We start from the raw sequence: 17,135 nt of genomic DNA on the forward strand, positions 1-17,135 counted from the left end.
GGTGGCTGCTGGGAATGGGGTTTCTGTTTGTGCCTTTTGCATTTGGAGATGATTTAAGTTTGGATATGGAACCTGAGTCTCCACTTCTCCTCTGGGCGCTGGCCACTTAGAGGGGACACAGTCATTTCAAAGGCTTGGCTGATATCTTGAGCTCCCATATCCCACTGCCCTGGCAGAGCCCTTTACAATCCCAGCTTGACTCTCCTGTCTCCATTGCTTAGCTGGCAATCCCACATACAGAAGCAGGGTTGGGGGCTCCTTTGTGCCAACAATTAGAATTGGAAATTTTGTCTTCTGGTGAGGGACTGGCTTCTAACCCTTCCTGGAGGTTTATTCCCTGGGTGGTCCCTGATTTGTGGGAATGCCTCAGCTTTCTTTTTGGAAAGATCTCTGCCTTCTTTCCTGACTTTCTGGGAAGATGAGAACTTGAAGGGGAATGTGTCTCTACCCGTCTGGAGAGGAGTGAGTAAAAGCCAGTTCAGCCACTGAGTTGAAAAGCGGCTTCGGGTGCCATAATCCATGAGTTCCTTGTTTCTCTTGTGCTTTTCTCCTCTTTCCGGCTGCACTGTGATCTCTTGGAGGACAAACCCTTGTTCCTTTTCTTTTCACTCCCTTAATCCTGAACAACCAGCAGTGTGCTGATGGTTAATACTTTATTCAGCAAATCATTGCAGATTAGTTAACTGAGCCAAGATGGCATAGTTATCACAGGAAAGTTCTATGCACAAGCTATTTCCTGGGGTCACCTCAGTCCTGCTGGGGTTCTAGGCATGAAAGGAGGTGGTTTCAACTCCTGTTGCTTGCTGATGAAAGCAAGAGAGACAAAGCATCCCTTGCTACTCAGAGAGTCTCTTCTTCTCACAATTCTGTGTTAGTGACCATGCAGCTCTCTCCTGCTCCTCACTCTCTCCCTTCAACATGCTTTCTGTTAGTTCAATGAATGTCTGATCCCAGGGAATTGGTCTCTAAGAGTGAAGCTGCCTCACTGCGAGATCTAGAACTCTCCAGAGTTAATAAGAACCAATGACCCCAGCAGGTTAGAGATGCATCTTCTGAGAGAAGCCAGTAATTCATGCTTGTTCATCAATACTTCCAGTGTGTGGGACCAGAACCTTGAAGGGTGGGGTGGAAATGAGCCCCTGTGTTTCCCCAGAGGTTTCTGGAGAGTACAAAAAAAAAAATCAGGAGGAAGACCCTCTCCTGAAGTTTCCTGAGGAAAGCTTTCTGGTAGGTGGTTTGGAGAAACTAATCTTAATAGCTTCCTGATAGTGAAGGCAGAGTCTTGAACCTGGTCTCTAGCCTCAGACCAGGGCAATTGGGATCTTTGGTCACTGATGCCCTCTTCTGGCTGGGCAGAATATTCTAAGTTTTGGGGTTTGACCCTACTGAGACTAAACTTAGGAGGCCCAAGTGCTAAGAAGGCTTTTGAGGGATCAGAGACCACAGCTGTCCATTTGCAAAAGGGAAAGCCTGAGCATTTGGAAGCATAAGCCTTTTCCACCTCCCCGAGCTCTTATAATGTATGCGTGAGCAATGAGAACCCTCTCACCCTCCAGACCCTTATCAGGCCATCCAGAAAGATCCAGTCCTCTGTTGGCCCTGTGATGTTTTAGTTCCTCACAGAAGGGCATAAGTAAAGAGAATTTGGATTTTCTCAGCAAACCTTCTGGCAGCTTTTAGAAACGTGGCCCTCTATCACAAAACACTCTAACCCAAGACCCTTCTGAGCAAGAGACTTCACCCAAATAACCTCGATCATTGTAGACTGAGCTCCAAGACCAAAGAAGGAGCTCCCAGGAGGAACCCCTCTCCCCAGTCTTCCCAGTTCCTGTCCTTCTGTGAGAAGTGTCAGCCTGGAACATGCAACAGGATGGTAAGACACCTGGGAGAAGTGAGAAGAACAGGTTGGTGCAAGGAGGGAAGGAATATCTCAGGGTCCTGCTTCCATCTGCATGGTTTCCTGCCCTTGGCCAGTGTTCTGCGGGAGCTCGGTTCAGTCACTCCCTCCCTGCTCCGCTCTGCTTCCCTTAGATCACTAGGGTCAGCACAAATGGCCCCAAAGCAAAGACTCACCTATGAGCCACCTCCTAAAGAAAGTGGGAACCAGGGGACCCTGGGAGCAGAAGGGGAGCAGTCCCCTGGGGAGGGGACTTTCTCTGTGGTAGGAAACCAGACTGGAGGGGCCTGAGTAACCCCCAGCCCCCTTCAAGAGGGTCCTCCTTGCCACAGGTGGGGTGGGGAGGGGGAGATGTGTCAATGCCTCCTTCTCATGCTCAGGGATCAGCAGTGTGAATCAACTGGGGGGGCTTTTTGTGAACGGTCGGCCCCTGCCCCTGGACACCCGGCAGCAGATTGTGAGGCTGGCAGTCAGCGGGATGCGGCCCTGTGACATCTCACGGAGCCTTAAGGTAGCGTGCTTTACCCGGTGATGGGGACACGGAGCAGGACAAAGCACCCTCTTAAGGCACGTCTGAGGCTGTTGCAGACTCTGAGGGCTGTTGGGGGTTGGGCTACTTCCTAGAAAACCCTCTTGGGGTCTGGGATGGGGAGCTTCAGGCTTCCAAAGGTGAGGCTGAATTCTTAACTCTGCAGCCTGGTCCACTAAGTCTCACTTTGCCTTGGAGCCTCCTGCTGCCCCAGGGACACTCACCCTCTGCCCATATACCTTACCTGTCCCTGCTTCTCTCCTGATCCAGGTATCTAATGGCTGTGTGAGCAAGATCCTAGCCCGTTACTACCGCACAGGTGTCTTGGAGCCCAAGGGGATTGGGGGAAGCAAGCCCCGTCTGGCCACACCCCCTGTGGTGGCTCGAATTGCCCAGCTGAAGGGTGAGTGCCCTGCCCTCTTTGCCTGGGAGATCCAACGCCAGCTCTGTGCTGAAGGGCTTTGCACCCAGGACAAGACTCCTAGTGTAAGTGCTCTCCCCTCCCTGTACCAGGGCTGGCGAACAGGCTGTCTATGAAGAAGATCCCTTCTTACTTGGCAATGAGGCCATTTCAGGCTGGCGGGGCAGGGTTGCTGGGCCCCCTTCTGAAAAGTGGGAGTGGTGAGACAGGAGAGAAGAAGAAAGTGGGGGAAGAGAGGAGGCCTCCCTGGGAAAGATGTGTGGGCCCGGAGAGAGGAGAGAAAGGCTACTGGGGAAATATCCTCAGGTTACAACCCTGGATCTGTGCACCATCTCCCCACTCAACATCCTGATACCCCCAGGTCTCCTCCATCAACCGAGTCCTGAGGGCGCTACAGGAGGACCACCGACTGCCCTGGGCACAGCTCAGGACGCCAGGTGGGTTTTGGAGCTGCAGACGTAGGCATTTTACAGGAATGATCAGAGCAAATGGAAGCATCTTACAGTTTGCAAAGCCCTTTCCTGTTGTTTCCTGGATCACCCTCACTCACGACAAGACAATAAGGAGGGCCTGGCAAGGAGGCTTGCTCTCTTCTGGCAGAAGAGAACTGAAGCTTAGAGAAGAGAAATGGCTTACCCAAGGTTACCAGCTAGTTGTTGGCTGGTCCTGGAACAGAACTCAGGTCCTCTGGCCCCTAGGTTCACAGGATCTGCTGAGGAAACGGCGGGGCCAGACCTCCCACCCTCCCTATGCCTCATGCACAGCTCTCAGAGTGCCCTTCATGTTCTGTGGGATCATGCAAACCTGGACCAGCCTTGCTGCTGTTTCCCCAAACACTAAGCATGCACTCGACCATGGCATTGGGAATGCCTCCCACAAAGTGCCCGCTTAGTAACCTCCAAGAAACTGTGAATGCCCTATGAGCATGGTTCTGCTCTTGTATCCACGTTGTCCCTTATCCACAGCCCCAGGGCCTTGGGAACCTCATCTGATGAGAAGAATCACCATCACAAACCACAACAAGCCATTGTTCCCCTTTACAGATGTTGTGACTCCAATTCCTCACACTCCCCATAGTGGGTGTGAGGTTCCCCGTGGTCCCCACCCAGGGACTGGCCACCGGAATCGGACCATCTTCTCTCCGGGCCAAGCTGAGGCGCTGGAGAAAGGTGCCAGGGCTGGGGCAGACAGCAGGTGAAAGGGTGCTTGGTGTGACATATGTCATGGCCTGTGGGCAAAGGCTGAGAAGTGGAGGCTGTGGGTAGCCCCACTTTAGGGAGGAAGGTAGTTTAAGGTCATAACAGGTGGAAGTAGGGCCTGAGGGGGAGACCCATGCCTTGCTCCTCTCCCCATAACCTTACTATTTGAGCCTTGATCTCTGTAGAGTTCCAGCGTGGGCAGTATCCTGATTCAGTGGCCCGTGGAAAGCTGGCTGCTGCCACCTCTCTGCCTGAGGACACGGTGAGGGTGAGTGAACTCTGCCACACAAGGTGCACAAAATACAAGAACAAAGACTCTGTGCTGAGGTGGCTTTGGGTTCTGGTGAGGTAGGGATGGGATGAAAAAAGTGGAAAAAGATTTGTTTATAGAAAAAAATCAGACATAAGACCCTCCTTGTTCTCCTTCTGCTGATTGCTCTCCTCTCTTCTCTACTCCTAGCCTTTGAAGTGAGGAAGGGGACAGAGAATAAAGGCCAGAACAGAGAGGGAGGACATCAGGTCTGAGGAAGGGTCTGCGCTCTGAGTCCAGACCAGAAACATGTGATAAGAGCAGTAGGTGCCAGGAAGTGAAGAGCACAGCCAGCTACACTATTCTGCTCTCCCTCAGGTCTGGTTTTCCAACCGAAGAGCCAAATGGCGCCGACAAGAGAAGCTCAAGTGGGAAATGCAGATTCCAGGTCATTTCCCTGCACATCCATCCTTCTGTCCATCTACTCATCTACCTACCCATCCTTCCATCCATCCATGTGTGCATGGATCTATCCATGCATCCACTCACCTATCCATCCATCTACTCACCCATCTGTCCATCCATCCACCCAACCACCTGTTCATCCACCCACTTACCTATCCACTTCTCCATCCATCCATCCATCCATCCATCCATCCATCCATCCACCAAACATTTAGTTGGCATCTCCCATGTGCCAGACCCTGTGTTAGATGCTCGGCATTCAGAGTCTCTGGTCTTTAGGTCGGCACTACCCCCAGTTTACCATCCCTGATCTTTAATCCTTCTTCCCCAGTCTCCCAAGGCTCTGCCTTGGGAAGGAAGGCAGTTTAGGGTTATAGCATCCATCTCCTCCCATCCCTGCCAGAGGTTGCCATCTTTCTTAGAACCTCCCTGCTTCTCACCACTACTCTCTGTTCCCCAGACCTATTCCTCCTTCTGAGTGGATCTACTCTCACCTTGTAGGTGCTTCCCATGTACCGACTGTGCCCAATGCCTCCCCTGGGATCATCTCTGCACAGGTATCCAGCAAGAGAGGGAAGTTCATCAATTGGGAAGACATGGGACTCACTGCTTCTCCCAATTCCTGATGCTCCTGGTTCCTACAATACACACTTCAGAAAACACCATGCTCTTAGTCTACTATGTGAATGGTGCCCTCTAGAGTTGTGCAGGAGACAGTCGGAGGCAGGGGGGCAGCCTTGGGGCCCCAGTTCTGCTAAATAGGAGGCATCACTGACAGCCGAGGATCCCCTCTTGCTTTTTGTAGCAGCTCCCTGGGAGTGTGCCCTCAGCCGTCCTGCCTACCCTGGAATCCTTGGGTCCCTCCTGCTATCAGCTGTGCTGGGGGACAGCACCAGACAGGTGTCTGAGTGACAACTCACCCCAAGCCTCTCTCAAGCCCTGCTGTGGTAAGAATCCACAGGCCAGGCCTCACCCCTGTGGGGTGTGGGGAAGGCTTACTCCTTAACCCTCAAGAGGGCATGGATCTCCAGTTGGGGTTATCAAAGGAACTTTGATACAGCTTTCTTCATTCTTTGCATGGCCTACAAGTTGGACATTAGCCCCTCATGAGTCTATAGTTCCACTGACAGACATAGCAGGAAAGGGGATTGGGATTGGGATGTGAGTATATATATCCAGGGTAGAGAACTGATATCTGTCCCTCTCAGCACCAGTGACTTTGGGAGGTGGGGTGACAGCAACAAATCCAAACTCACCCTCTCTCTGTCCCTGCAGGCCACCTGTCTCCTGCAGCTGAACTCCCTGGATTCAGTACTGTTTTGCCATCCTTACCCTTCCTTCCACTGCCTCCATGGCCAGTCTTGGTGCCCCTGTGGCCTTGCTCTGGCCCAGCTCCCCACTCCTGCAAGGCCTGGAATGAGGGAGGAGGGCCAGAGTGGAAAGGAGATGGGGTGGGGAGGATCTAAGATCGTCCTGCCCAAGCAGACTACGGGTTCCTTCTTCTTGTGACTCTTCCTCCTCATCTGTGGACCTGGTCTGCTCCTGCCTCGCTGCCCCTCCTATGCGGCACCTGGTTGGAGGACCTGGGAAAGCCATGCGCACCCACTTCTCACACCGGTCTTGAATGGCCTCTAGTTGGCAGGAATAAAAACTTTTTTTTTTAAATTAGCAGTACTTCCTGTTTGTGTTTTTCCCATGAATATTCATACACCCACCCCTGCTTTTAATAACGATATAGTTTGCTCTCTATCATCTATCTAGCTGTCTTTTATCCTCCTCTCTTCCAATCTATGTATCTATCTGTGTGATCTATTTATATATATATAACTATGTATGCATTTAGCTGTCATCTACTTAATGTATCTATATGTTTATGTAACTATCTACCCAATCTGTCTAATCTATACAGTCATCTACTTGTGTGTATATATATAGATATATATATCTACATATGTATTTGGACACTCATACACCAACATTATGTCCCCCCACCCCCCCCACACTAATAGTACATCATGGCATGTCACTCTTAAGTCCCAACAGGTATCTCCAAAAATAAGGAACGTTTCTTTCATAACTACAACACCATTACCACATCTAAGAAAATTTACAATAATTCCTTTATCTAAGAAAATAGACATTACTTCCTTAATCACATGTGTATTTTTTGCAAAGCAGCAGGATGGAAATGCCATTTTTCATATTCTGTTTGTCCCTTCATACATACTCCTGGGGCATATTTGCTTGCTTCTTCATGGCAGTAAGTTTTAAATCTTCTCAGTTTTGTCTCCCTGCAAAAAAAAAATCTGGCTCCCCCTGGGAAGCCTTAGTATGCAGGGAAAGAGGGGGAATATGAGGAGAATGGGATGGAGACAGTGATATTTTGAATGGGGATGGGCTCATCCCTCCAAATCCTTTCCCATTTGAAGAGCCAGGGATGGAATAATGGCTGATGGTGCAAAGCAGGATAAAAGGAGTGGGGTGAAGTTTGTTGTCTCTCATCTGGGAGGGCTACTCATCCAGAAGTTATCTTAATCAAATACTCTGGAGCTGTGCTCTTCAATAAGTAGCCACCAACCACACGTGGCTATTTTAATGTGATTAAAATTAAGTCAAATGCTGGGACACCTGGGTGGCTCAGTCGGTTAACCAACTGACATCTGGTGGTTCACTAATGTGAACCCTGGGTCGGGCTCTGTGCTGACAGCCTGGATCCTGCTTTGGATTCTGTGTCTCCCTCTCTCTCTGCCCCACCCTCGCTTGCACTTTGTCTCTGTCTCTGTCTCTCTCTCAAAAACAAATAAAACAATAAAAAATTTTACATAAAATGAACAATCCAACTCCGCATTCCCACTAGCTATATATCAAATGCCCAAAGGTCACAGGTGTCTCCTGGCTGCTGTATGAGACAGTAAACATTATAGAACATTTACATCAGCACAAAATTTTCTATTAGGACAGCATAGCTCTAGAATGAAATTCTAAGGGTAATGGAGCATACCCTGCCTCTGCCCTGCTGACAGACTGCCTAGGTAAATGGGTGAGGTTTTGTGGGATGACAATCTGCACAGTACAGTCTGAGAACAAGCCATTCATTCAACTATAGGACTGATGTCAGCAATGTAGGGAGCTGTCAGCTGAGGCCCCATGGTCAAGCACATTCAAGTGGAGGATGGGTGACCACTTGTGGGAATGGGGCATAAGAGACAATGTGTGTGTCTCCATCCACATGCATGCCCATGCATCTGAGTTTGTATATGCATTTATGGAATGATGAGGAAGAGATTCTGCCTTAAATGACCCCCAAGTTCCTATCTCTCTAAAGAGTGTATTCCACTCCGTATCTTTGGCCCGTTCTTAAAGTTCTCTGGGAAAGGACTGCCCTGGTCTCTAGTGTTCTCAAGCTTCACTTACTAGATAAAAATTTGTACAAAAGTCCTTCATAGCTCCTGAGGAGACACATACTTACAAAAACCTGAGGTCATTTTCCTCTATGCAAATGGAACCTCTCTCATGCTGTGGTTTGAGCTTCTTTTGTCAACAGATTTAAAAACCAGGCACTCTTTATAGTGTGGTGCAATTTTCCCAGAGTAGGGGGGGCAGGCATCACTGTTGGTATCGGAGAGCATTTTAGGAGGCAGGTAGACACTGCGTTAAATAATATTGAGTCAGAAATGAGAAAATTATTTCCCTTTTGACTCCCTTTCAATTCTAATTGCATCAAAGAGGAGAAGCTTTCATTTTGGTCCTAGTCTTTAGTGCCTCTCTAACAGTCATTAATTTTTTTTTTTTTAATGAGGTAAAGGGACCCTCAGGTTCTGAGTCTTGGACAGGGGAGGGAAATCTAACTAGGATATGATAACATCATTTCATTTTTATTTATTTATTTTGAGAGAGGGAGAGCATGAGCGGGGGTGGGGGGCTGAGATAGAAGGAGAGAGAGAGAATCCCAAGCAGGCACAGTGGGCACAGAGCCTGATACAGGGCTTGAGCTCATGAACTGTGAGACCATGACCTGAGCCAAAATCAAGAGTCATATGCTTAACTGACTGAGCCACTTAGGTGCCCCTCACTGTATTTATTTATTTAAAAAAATTTTTTTAATGTTTTATTTTATATTTGAGAGAGAGAGAGACAGAGAGAGACAGAGCATGAGCAGGGTAGGGGCAGAGAGACGGAGACAGAATCTGAAGCAGGCTCCAGGCTCTGAGCTGTCAGCACAGGGCCCAATGTGGGGCTCAAACCCAGGAGCAGTGAGGTCATGACCTGAGCCGAAGTAGGATGCTCAACTGACTGAGCCACCCAGGCATCCCTCATTGTATTTATTTTTAAGGTCACTTTCTATTCATGGTAAGTGATTCTGGTCTTCCATTTTATGATAGTGATTAAAATATTCCTTTCATATTGATAGAGAATATGGTAGGTAGATGAAGGCCAAAGTTTTACAGACAGTACAAGAATGATGGTCATTTTGGAAGCTGTGTTTTGACAGAAAGAGTAGTGGACGTTACAGTCCATTCTAATTGAAGAATTGAATCAGAGACCCTAGTCATGGGACCTTGGGCAAATCACTTCAGCTCCCTATAAAAGGTGGGCAGTGTTGGAGAAAGTACCCAACTGATGAGATCAAAGGTAATGATAAGGTGGGATAATTGGTAAACCTTAGGGGGGTGATGCTGAGGGGGAGTGCTATGCCAGCATAAGGTGCTATTACCATTGCCCTGTGCCCATAGGATTAATAATCCTTCATTCTTTCAAAACTGAAAGGGCATCTAATCATATCTAGATTCTTAATCCTTCAGGGCAAAACTGGCTCCTCATTGGATCACTGGAAAAAGTCTAGTGATTCTGGTGGGAATGGGGAAGATCAGTGGAAGAACTGGTTACCATTTGGTGCTGCCTCTTCTGGATAGAACTTGGAGTGGCCTGGGTCTCCACCCACATCCAGATTCCTATTCCGTACTGAGTCAGATGCACACCAGGGTCTTGGGGGTGGCCTTTTGTGATGTATTGTTGCTCGAACCAGGTGTTTTGCTAAACTGGGTAGGGAAAGTTGTGTAACAGATATTCTCATGGATCTTGACTCTGGGGTTCCTGTTGTGTTTAGTGTAGTAGTTTCTCCTGGAGGATTTGGATTTCCGTAGGTAGCATCCCATTGACCTGGGAAGGGAAGAGGAAATAGAAACCTTCAGTCAGTCATTTGCTGATCTTGGACTTTTAGGAAAAATCTCATAAGACCATCTGTGAAAAGAGACAATAAAATGATTTGTCCCATTCTTGATGAGGGATCACATAGATGTATGTGAAGTTAAGTTGTAGGAAAAGACAGTAAAACTTATTTTGTAAATCAAATTAATGGCATGAACATACCATCAGGGTTCAAAGGGATACTAAATTCAACAGAAAAGATTTACTAAGAGTTCAACAGGATCAGGGAAGACTTCTGATAGAGTAGAATCCACTAGGTGTCAGGCTGTCTACTAAGCATTTTATAATCATTAGCTCATGTGACACAACAATCCCATGAGATAGATATTATATTCCCATATTATCCACAAGGAATAAGCTTTGTGAGGTTCATTTCTCCAGGGTCAAATATCAAGCTAAACTGATAAAAATCTAATTAGAACCCAGTTCTGAGTTCAAAAATGAGCTCTTAACCATTATGATACACTGTCTATTGGAATGTCAGGCTGGAAGAGCCTGAGAAGTTTAGTTAAACTGAAACCCTTCATGTAACAGATAAGAAAGCAAGCCCAGTGGGATTTCATTTGATTTTTCTAGCATGGCCATAGTAAAGGGTTTATATAGAAAACTGGTAGAAAATGGAAGAAAGAAGTGAACTTTTATTAGGAGTCTATATCTAGATTCATATTGTCACTTAACCTTCACACTACCCTATGAAGTAGATATTCTCATTTTACAGATAGGGAAACCAAGGCCTAGAAACGTTAAAGCAATCCCCCAAAGTTCCAGGTTTATATGATATCAAAACCAAAATTCTTCCTCCTACAGCATTCTCATAACTTTCTAAGTCAAGAAAGTGAGGTTGACGGTGAAGAAACAGGGCTAAGAGCAGTGAGGTGTCCTGAAGAGGTATGAACAGGGAATGATGGATTAGAGGCTGCACCTTAGGAAAACAAACTTGATGTGAAGAGGAGATTGAATGGGATGGACCTGAGGCAGGGGAGTGCTGCCAGGGTGGGGGTGGGGGGGACTTCCTGCAGTACAGGCTTTTGGTGACAAGCCTGGAAGCAAATATACCAAACGCAGTTAAGAAAGAGGAAGCCCTCAAGAGGCATTGTTAAGGGAATACCCAAGAATTTTCAGGGTTTGGTAAAAGGAATGAAAGGGAGGAAGGAGAGATGGTGCTGAGGTCTTAATCCAGAAGCACTTGAGAGGGCAGCCATGCCCTAGATGGCCATGGGGAGGGCAGGAAGGATCATCTTTGAGGGGAGAGTGAGAAGGCTGATTTTGAGGGGATAACAAGACAAAGTCAAGTCAAGTGCCAATCAGGAAGTTAGAAAGAGATGAAGTTAGAGTTCAGGAGAAGGGTCAGGGGTGCAGTGAATATTTGGGAGCCATCAGCACTCCAGGGATCCAGGAGTGTAGGGATCGAAAGTGCATGCGATAGAAAGCATACCCTCAGAGTTACCTGTCTCCCCTAAAAATGGGACAAAACTCTGCATCTTAACAAAGAAAGATAAACACACGAGTACACCTGATTTTGTCCCCTGTAAGCTTGCTTGCACATTTGTATCAGTGTGGCATAATAGTGAGAAACCTAGATCTGATTTCCCCTCCTTTCTCTAGCAAGTCTGGGTTTAGAAGCCATGAGATGAAAGGCACAGATTTGGAACAAATGTCTGGTGTTGTTCAAGTTGTGGGACAGAAGTTGCCCAGGGGAGGTGTTTTGGTCTCTCTCACCCACCTCCCTTCCTTTCTTTCCCCTCAGTTCCTGCTCTCCCACCTCTGGGTCCTTACTCACTTTATCTTACCTAAAATTCCCAAATACACTCTTTGGTAATCTCCTCGCTGTCTGCCAACAGGGTGCCACTTCGGTCGGATCGCATGTAGAAGCCATTGGGTGCCAGTACCGTGAGCAAGTTGCTCCCATGAAGCTCTATACAGAAGTTGAGAGCAAACTTTCCCCAAGGGCGAAAGGTGCCAAAGGATGTTATTGACCAGAAGGATCCACCCTGTGCTGGGGAGGGAAGAGCTCAGGTCGGTGACCCATTCAGGACCAAATTTTCCAGCAGTACAGACTGAGGAGGCTCCCAGGAAGCATGCCAACCCTCCCTGACTACCCTACCCTGCCTGTGTTGGCAGGTCCCCCTATGGAAACTCAGGAGGTCTGGGCTTTGCTCTGCCCACCCATTCTGGGGGGCCTTGAAATGTGGAAACAAACAGAAACTCTGTTTTTCCTTTTATGATGAGTAGGATCTGAGCAGCAGGCTACAGGGCTAAGTCTGAGTCAGGGCTAAGGCAGGGCTAGACTCTGAAGCCAGGGATGAAGAAGAGGAGCTCCTCACCCTGGAAGTGGTAGATGCCTTGGTGGCAAGGCAGCAGGTGAATGCAGTCAGGTTGATCCATATTGCACTTCATTAGGTCGTGTTCTGATGACGTGCCCACGTACCCATAACGACCTCGCAATACGAGGAAGGGACGGTTAGCTAATCGAATCCCAAATTCCTCATTTGGGCCTAAAAGATATAGAAAGGAGTTATCTGGATGAGCTGTTTCTAGATGCTTTCACAGATAGAAGTGGGAAGACGGGCCCTAATTGTAAGATGTTGTCAATACTTTAACGATTAGTAAACACCTACTATGTTCTGGATCTTATGCTAGGTGCTTATGAAATGTTTGTGCAAGCACTAGTGGGACCCAAGAAATGTTGATGTTCTTCCTTCCTTTGAGATGTGTGAGTCTATTTAATCCTCATGATAATCCTGTGAGGCAGGCAGGCTGGATATCACCTCCATTGATATAAGGGAGCCAATGAAACCAAGGCCCAAAGAAGTGGTTTGGCCAAGTGATGACAAAGTCAGTGACTCAGCAAATATACAGACCCAGATCTTCTCCCCGCAACTCCAGTGCTCTTTCTGTCATATCCCAGCTCCCTCTGAAAGCATCTCTGAGTTGCAATAACCTGGCAGGAGGTTTCTGTGCTTACCTGGAATGGTGGCATTGGCCATCAGCAGGCCATTGTCTATGATGCCCAAGAAGCGTCCATTGGGAGACTGCAGGATGATCCTGCCACAGTTCCAGTGCATGCGGAAAAAAGTGTCAGACTCCATTGGGTGCCCATTAGCCACCACTGTCCTGTGGTGCCTCTGGAGAGAGTATAGGGGGCAGAGAAGGGAAACAAGGACTGAAAATCTCAGCTTTCTTACCATCATTTCTATTCCTAGACCCTTTCCCACATCCCACCCACTAGCCTTCTTCATTTTCCCTACCCTAGAAGGGTGTGCTTTATGCTTTCACATCCTTTTTTGGAAAAATGTGTTGTGGCCTTAGCTCTCCCACTTCTCCAGTTTGCTATTTCCCAGAGCCCATTATTAAAAAGGGACTGGATATCCATATGGAGAGAAATAGTCGTCAGCCCAGACTCCAAAATCATTTCAAAATGGATTATAGACAGAGAAATGAAAGCAAAACAATAAAATGTCTATAAGAACAGATGGGAAATTCTTTGCAACTTTGGGACAGGCAATGATTTATTGGAACAAAAAGCTCACTAACCATCTATAAAATGGGGAAATTGGAATTCCATCAGAATTAAAAACTTGCTGCTCAAAAGACACTATAAGCAAATGAGAAGGCAAGCCACAGATTGGGAGGAAACACAACACATATATTTGGCAAAGAACTTGACTTCAGAACATAGAAAGAACTCTTAAAACTCAATAGTAAGATAAACAATCAAGTGACAGATGGGCAAAAGATGTGAACAGACACCTCACAGAGAAGATCTACAAATGGCCAGCAAGCCACATGAAAAAATACTCAACATTATTAATTATAAGGGAGATGCAAATTAAAGCCACAGTAATATGTCACTACATACCTATTAGAGTGGCTAAAATTAAAAAGACAGACAATACGATGCGAATGTGGAGCAATTAGAACTCTCATACATTACTGGCAAGAATGTAAAAATAGTATATTCACTTTCAAAAACTAACATTTTCTTAAAAATAGAAGCACACATTGATCATGTGACCCAATAATTCTACCCCTAGGTATTTGCCTTAAGGTAACTGAAAATATAGGCCCATAAAAAAACTTGTACACAGGTGTTCATAGTGACTTTATTCATAATAGCCCAAACTGGAAACAACTCAAGTGTTCGTCAACAAGTGAATGGATAAGGAAATTATGTTTGCGTTTATGAGTGGTGGTATGAAACACTCCCTCGGCAATAAAAAGGAACAAACTACTGATACACAGATCACGAATGAATCTCACAAATATTATGCTGATGGAAGAAGAATACATACTGTAACTCTGTGTGATTCCATTTACATGAAATTCTAGAATAGACTAATCTATAGTGACAGAATACATAAAAGGGTAAAGAGGGGCTGACTAGAAAGGGGTAAGAGGAAATTTCTCTGGTGATAGAAATATTCTCTAACTTGTGATTGTGGCATAGTTGCACAGGTATATATGTCAAAACTTATTGTTGCTTAAAAATGGTACATTTTATGGTCTATAAATTTGCCTCAATAAAGTTGATTTTTTTAAAGAGGCCCCATTGGATAAAATTGGGCCCACTGGTTGAAAATTGGCATGGCCCTCCGTTGTTCACTTCAGCATCTGCCTTGAAGGAGGAGAAAGTACATCTAGAATGGGAGAGCTCAGGGATCAAGGGTTCTCTTGCTCAGAAGGCCAAGGTCTCACCTGGGCTAGGTAGCAGCCATTTGCTGTGCGAAGCTGCAAGGTGAGGCTCTCGTTGTCATATTCAAACTGGAACAAGGACATTGGGGTTATGCGCTCAGAGACAGCGTATACTCCAACATCTGCAGAGAAAGAATATGTCAGAAGAAGCCAAAGTCTGGTATCACCCTCAGTGTCAGCCCCTCCTCCATGATTTATGGCTGGGGTTCCCTCTGTCTTCCCCCCTCAGCCTTCATCATCTCCTGCTGGCCCATAGGAGCCAGGAAAGCCCCAGGCTACTTTCCCCTAAAGCCCATGCCCCTGGCCTTATCACTATGCTCCATGGCACAAGAGATCTTCTTGGGACCCCAGGACGTTCAAAAATCTTTGTTGATCACAAACAGATTTTTCTCTCTCCAGCAGCCAGCTCTCCCTCCCTCCACAGCTGTGTTCAACCCAGCACTTGCCATAGATGATGGAGAGGAACTTCCGAGTCTTTGACCTGAGGCTGACCCACGTGGGACAGCGCTGTAGGATGAACCACTCCTCACCCCTATGGGGATTGGAGCCCAGGCCCAGGAGCAGGCGTGTGCCCTGTGGATACAACATGCCTCCTTCTCCATCGCTCAGTGCCACGAGCCCTCCAGGTCGCACTTGCATGTGAAAAGCTGTCTGTGATGAAGGTTGGGGGACCAGCCGGTCTAAATGGGACAAGAAGAAGTGTGTTGAGGTCTCCAGGTGGTAGCATCCATCTTGGAAATGCAACAGGAAGCCACATTCTTCCAGGCAGGGAACTGGTGCATCCACCCAGACGCGGCCTGTGGTAGGGTCAGCCCGGGCATAGCAGTGGTTGATGGGGCTGTAGAGGATCACATGGACATGCAGGGCTGGCCGGGGTGTCCACATGTGGTAAGCTGAGAGGACCCTGGAGTTGCAGAACACATCTTCACCATCAGACTCCAGGTAACGACCACTAATTATGCACTGGAGAGTCCACTTGCCATTGCGGTGGAAACGCAGTAGGAAGCACCCATGGTGGCTGGTCCTTGGCCGGCCATAGCACAGACTGCCATCTGCCTCGCATAGGAGGTAGAGGCCCTGCAAACTTCTTAGTCGTACTACAGCCTGTGTGTCGTGTTCATTGCTCACCAAGATCTCCCAGGTCTAGAGGCATTGGGAGGAAGAAGAAGGAAATCAGTACTGCCACATGCCTAGGCCAGGGAGCCCTACCAACATCACCCCTGGCATCACCCTAGAACCTTCTTTGGGACCAACCACCTTCCCCTCCCCATCGGCCTCCTTGCTGTCAGCTCTTCCAGCCTCTCATCCAACAGTAATGAAAGGATTTCAGGGGATCTCTACTCCTGGAGTCAGAGTGCTTCTCAAGAACCCAAGAGAAGTTCTAAACGCTTACTTCTTCCAGCTAATAGAAGGTAAAGTTCCCTCTCTCTTACTTGCTGGCTTCCTTCAAAACCTAATTTTCCAAGAAGTGCTTTGATTTAAATGTTACTTTTCTCTTCCTCACTGTTGCCCCTGGATAGCACACTAGCCACACTCCCATCCCCAAAGTCCACCTTGCCAGCAGGGCAGGAGAAAAGCAAGACCTCTTATAGATGGGCCCAGACTCCAGGGATAAGGATGGGAACACACACAGTTGAGATACAATTGTCTGGTTCAGCTATGATCAACCCTGTTCTAAACAAGGACCTTGCTACTGCCTCACTCTGTAGTACCATTGCAGGGCTGCCTATACCTCTCTAAAATGAACTCTCCTAAGCTCATAGAGTACCCCATCCTTGAACTACAGCCAGAACAGAATCATGGGCCTCGCAGTCACTCCACTTGTACAACTTCCCCTGGATGCTCCTCCAGGCTGGGCTCTTCGTCTCTCCTCTTTGTGATGATGCAACCAGTCTGTAGTGGGATGGAGGGAAGAGAACAGCCAGGGAAGACACAGCAGGAAGGGCTGATGCTTTGTCTCTCAGGACAGGTTTAGAGAGGGAGAGAGGGAGCAATGGAGACCTGCGAGTGACATCCTGGGGTCAGAGGGTCTCAGTCTTGCAATGGTAAAAGCTAGGAAGAGGATTATGTTGAGAGCGTACCTCTGCCACCACTGCGTACGTGCACACACACACACACACACACACACACACACACACACACACACACGGCTTGGCCTTTGGGAAATATGGCTCCAGTATAGGTTTGCTTTGTTACCTGTCTCCGGCCCAAACCTTTCGCAGTAGCAGTGACTATATTCTTATAGGTCTCATAAGTGAGGTAGGATCCTGCCCAGCTGATGAGCCCAACCCTTAGCTCCTCAGGCTTGGGGCTTTGCGTCCACTCCATGTCATCCATGCGGCCGGCACCACAAGTGATGACACAGTCCGGCCCAGCCTTCCCCCCAGTGGTGTGGTTCCACAGGCCATAGGGCCTGGAATCTGGCCTGTAGTACCCACCAGAAGACGTTCCCAGAGGGAACTTCTCAGGCAGAG

General features: G+C 47.7%; 2 protein-coding genes across 4 annotated transcripts; one reads left to right on the forward strand and one right to left on the reverse strand.

Annotated features, from left to right (window-relative positions):
* The first annotated feature begins 1,860 nt into the window (after positions 1-1,860).
* On the forward strand, positions 1,861-5,767 carry PAX4 (paired box 4). The gene is made up of 9 exons (XM_077770742.1): positions 1,861-1,873; positions 2,278-2,408; positions 2,697-2,912; positions 3,209-3,284; positions 3,891-4,016; positions 4,232-4,314; positions 4,675-4,744; positions 5,263-5,318; positions 5,567-5,767. Exons 1-9 carry the CDS (start codon positions 1,861-1,863, stop codon positions 5,765-5,767), a joined length of 972 nt encoding a protein of 323 aa, XP_077626868.1.
* Positions 5,768-8,239: 2,472 nt separating this feature from the next.
* Positions 8,240-17,135, reverse strand: FSCN3 (fascin actin-bundling protein 3). 3 transcript variants are annotated; one of them, XM_077770709.1, is made up of 8 exons: positions 16,858-17,132; positions 15,108-15,804; positions 14,665-14,783; positions 12,935-13,094; positions 12,294-12,464; positions 11,760-11,960; positions 9,649-9,921; positions 8,246-8,409 (listed from the first exon to the last, which is right to left on the reverse strand). In XM_077770709.1, the coding sequence occupies exons 1-8, from the start codon at positions 16,996-16,998 to the stop codon at positions 8,273-8,275; spliced, it is 1,899 nt and encodes a 632-aa protein (XP_077626835.1). In that variant the 5' UTR covers positions 16,999-17,132; the 3' UTR covers positions 8,246-8,272. The 3 variants fall into 3 exon arrangements, with proteins under 3 accessions (XP_077626836.1, XP_077626835.1, XP_077626837.1); XM_077770711.1 differs by lacking the exon at positions 8,246-8,409 and having other exon boundaries at positions 9,858-9,921; positions 11,760-11,965; positions 16,858-17,129; XM_077770710.1 differs by lacking the exons at positions 11,760-11,960; positions 12,294-12,464 and having other exon boundaries at positions 8,240-8,409; positions 16,858-17,135.

The sequence above is a fragment of the Crocuta crocuta genome, unplaced genomic scaffold (assembly GCF_008692635.1).
Source record: "Crocuta crocuta isolate KB4526 unplaced genomic scaffold, BGI_CrCroc_1.0 scaffold266, whole genome shotgun sequence".
In the NCBI taxonomy this organism is placed as follows: Eukaryota; Metazoa; Chordata; class Mammalia; order Carnivora; family Hyaenidae; genus Crocuta; species Crocuta crocuta.

Coding starts and splice junctions, on each gene's coding strand:
- FSCN3 (XM_077770709.1), bottom strand. CDS start 16,998: ATGGATGACATGGAGTGGACGCAAAGCCCCAAGCCTGAGGAGCTAAGG. Junction 15,805..16,857: donor AAGGTTTGGGCCGGAGACAG/GTAACAAAGCAA, acceptor CAATGCCTCTAG/ACCTGGGAGATCTTGGTGAG. Junction 11,961..12,293: donor AGGCATCTACCACTTCCAGG/GTGAGGAGCTCC, acceptor TCCCCAGCACAG/GGTGGATCCTTCTGGTCAAT.
- PAX4 (XM_077770742.1), top strand. Junction 2,409..2,696: donor ACATCTCACGGAGCCTTAAG/GTAGCGTGCTTT, acceptor CTCCTGATCCAG/GTATCTAATGGCTGTGTGAG. Junction 5,319..5,566: donor CTGGGATCATCTCTGCACAG/GTATCCAGCAAG, acceptor TGCTTTTTGTAG/CAGCTCCCTGGGAGTGTGCC.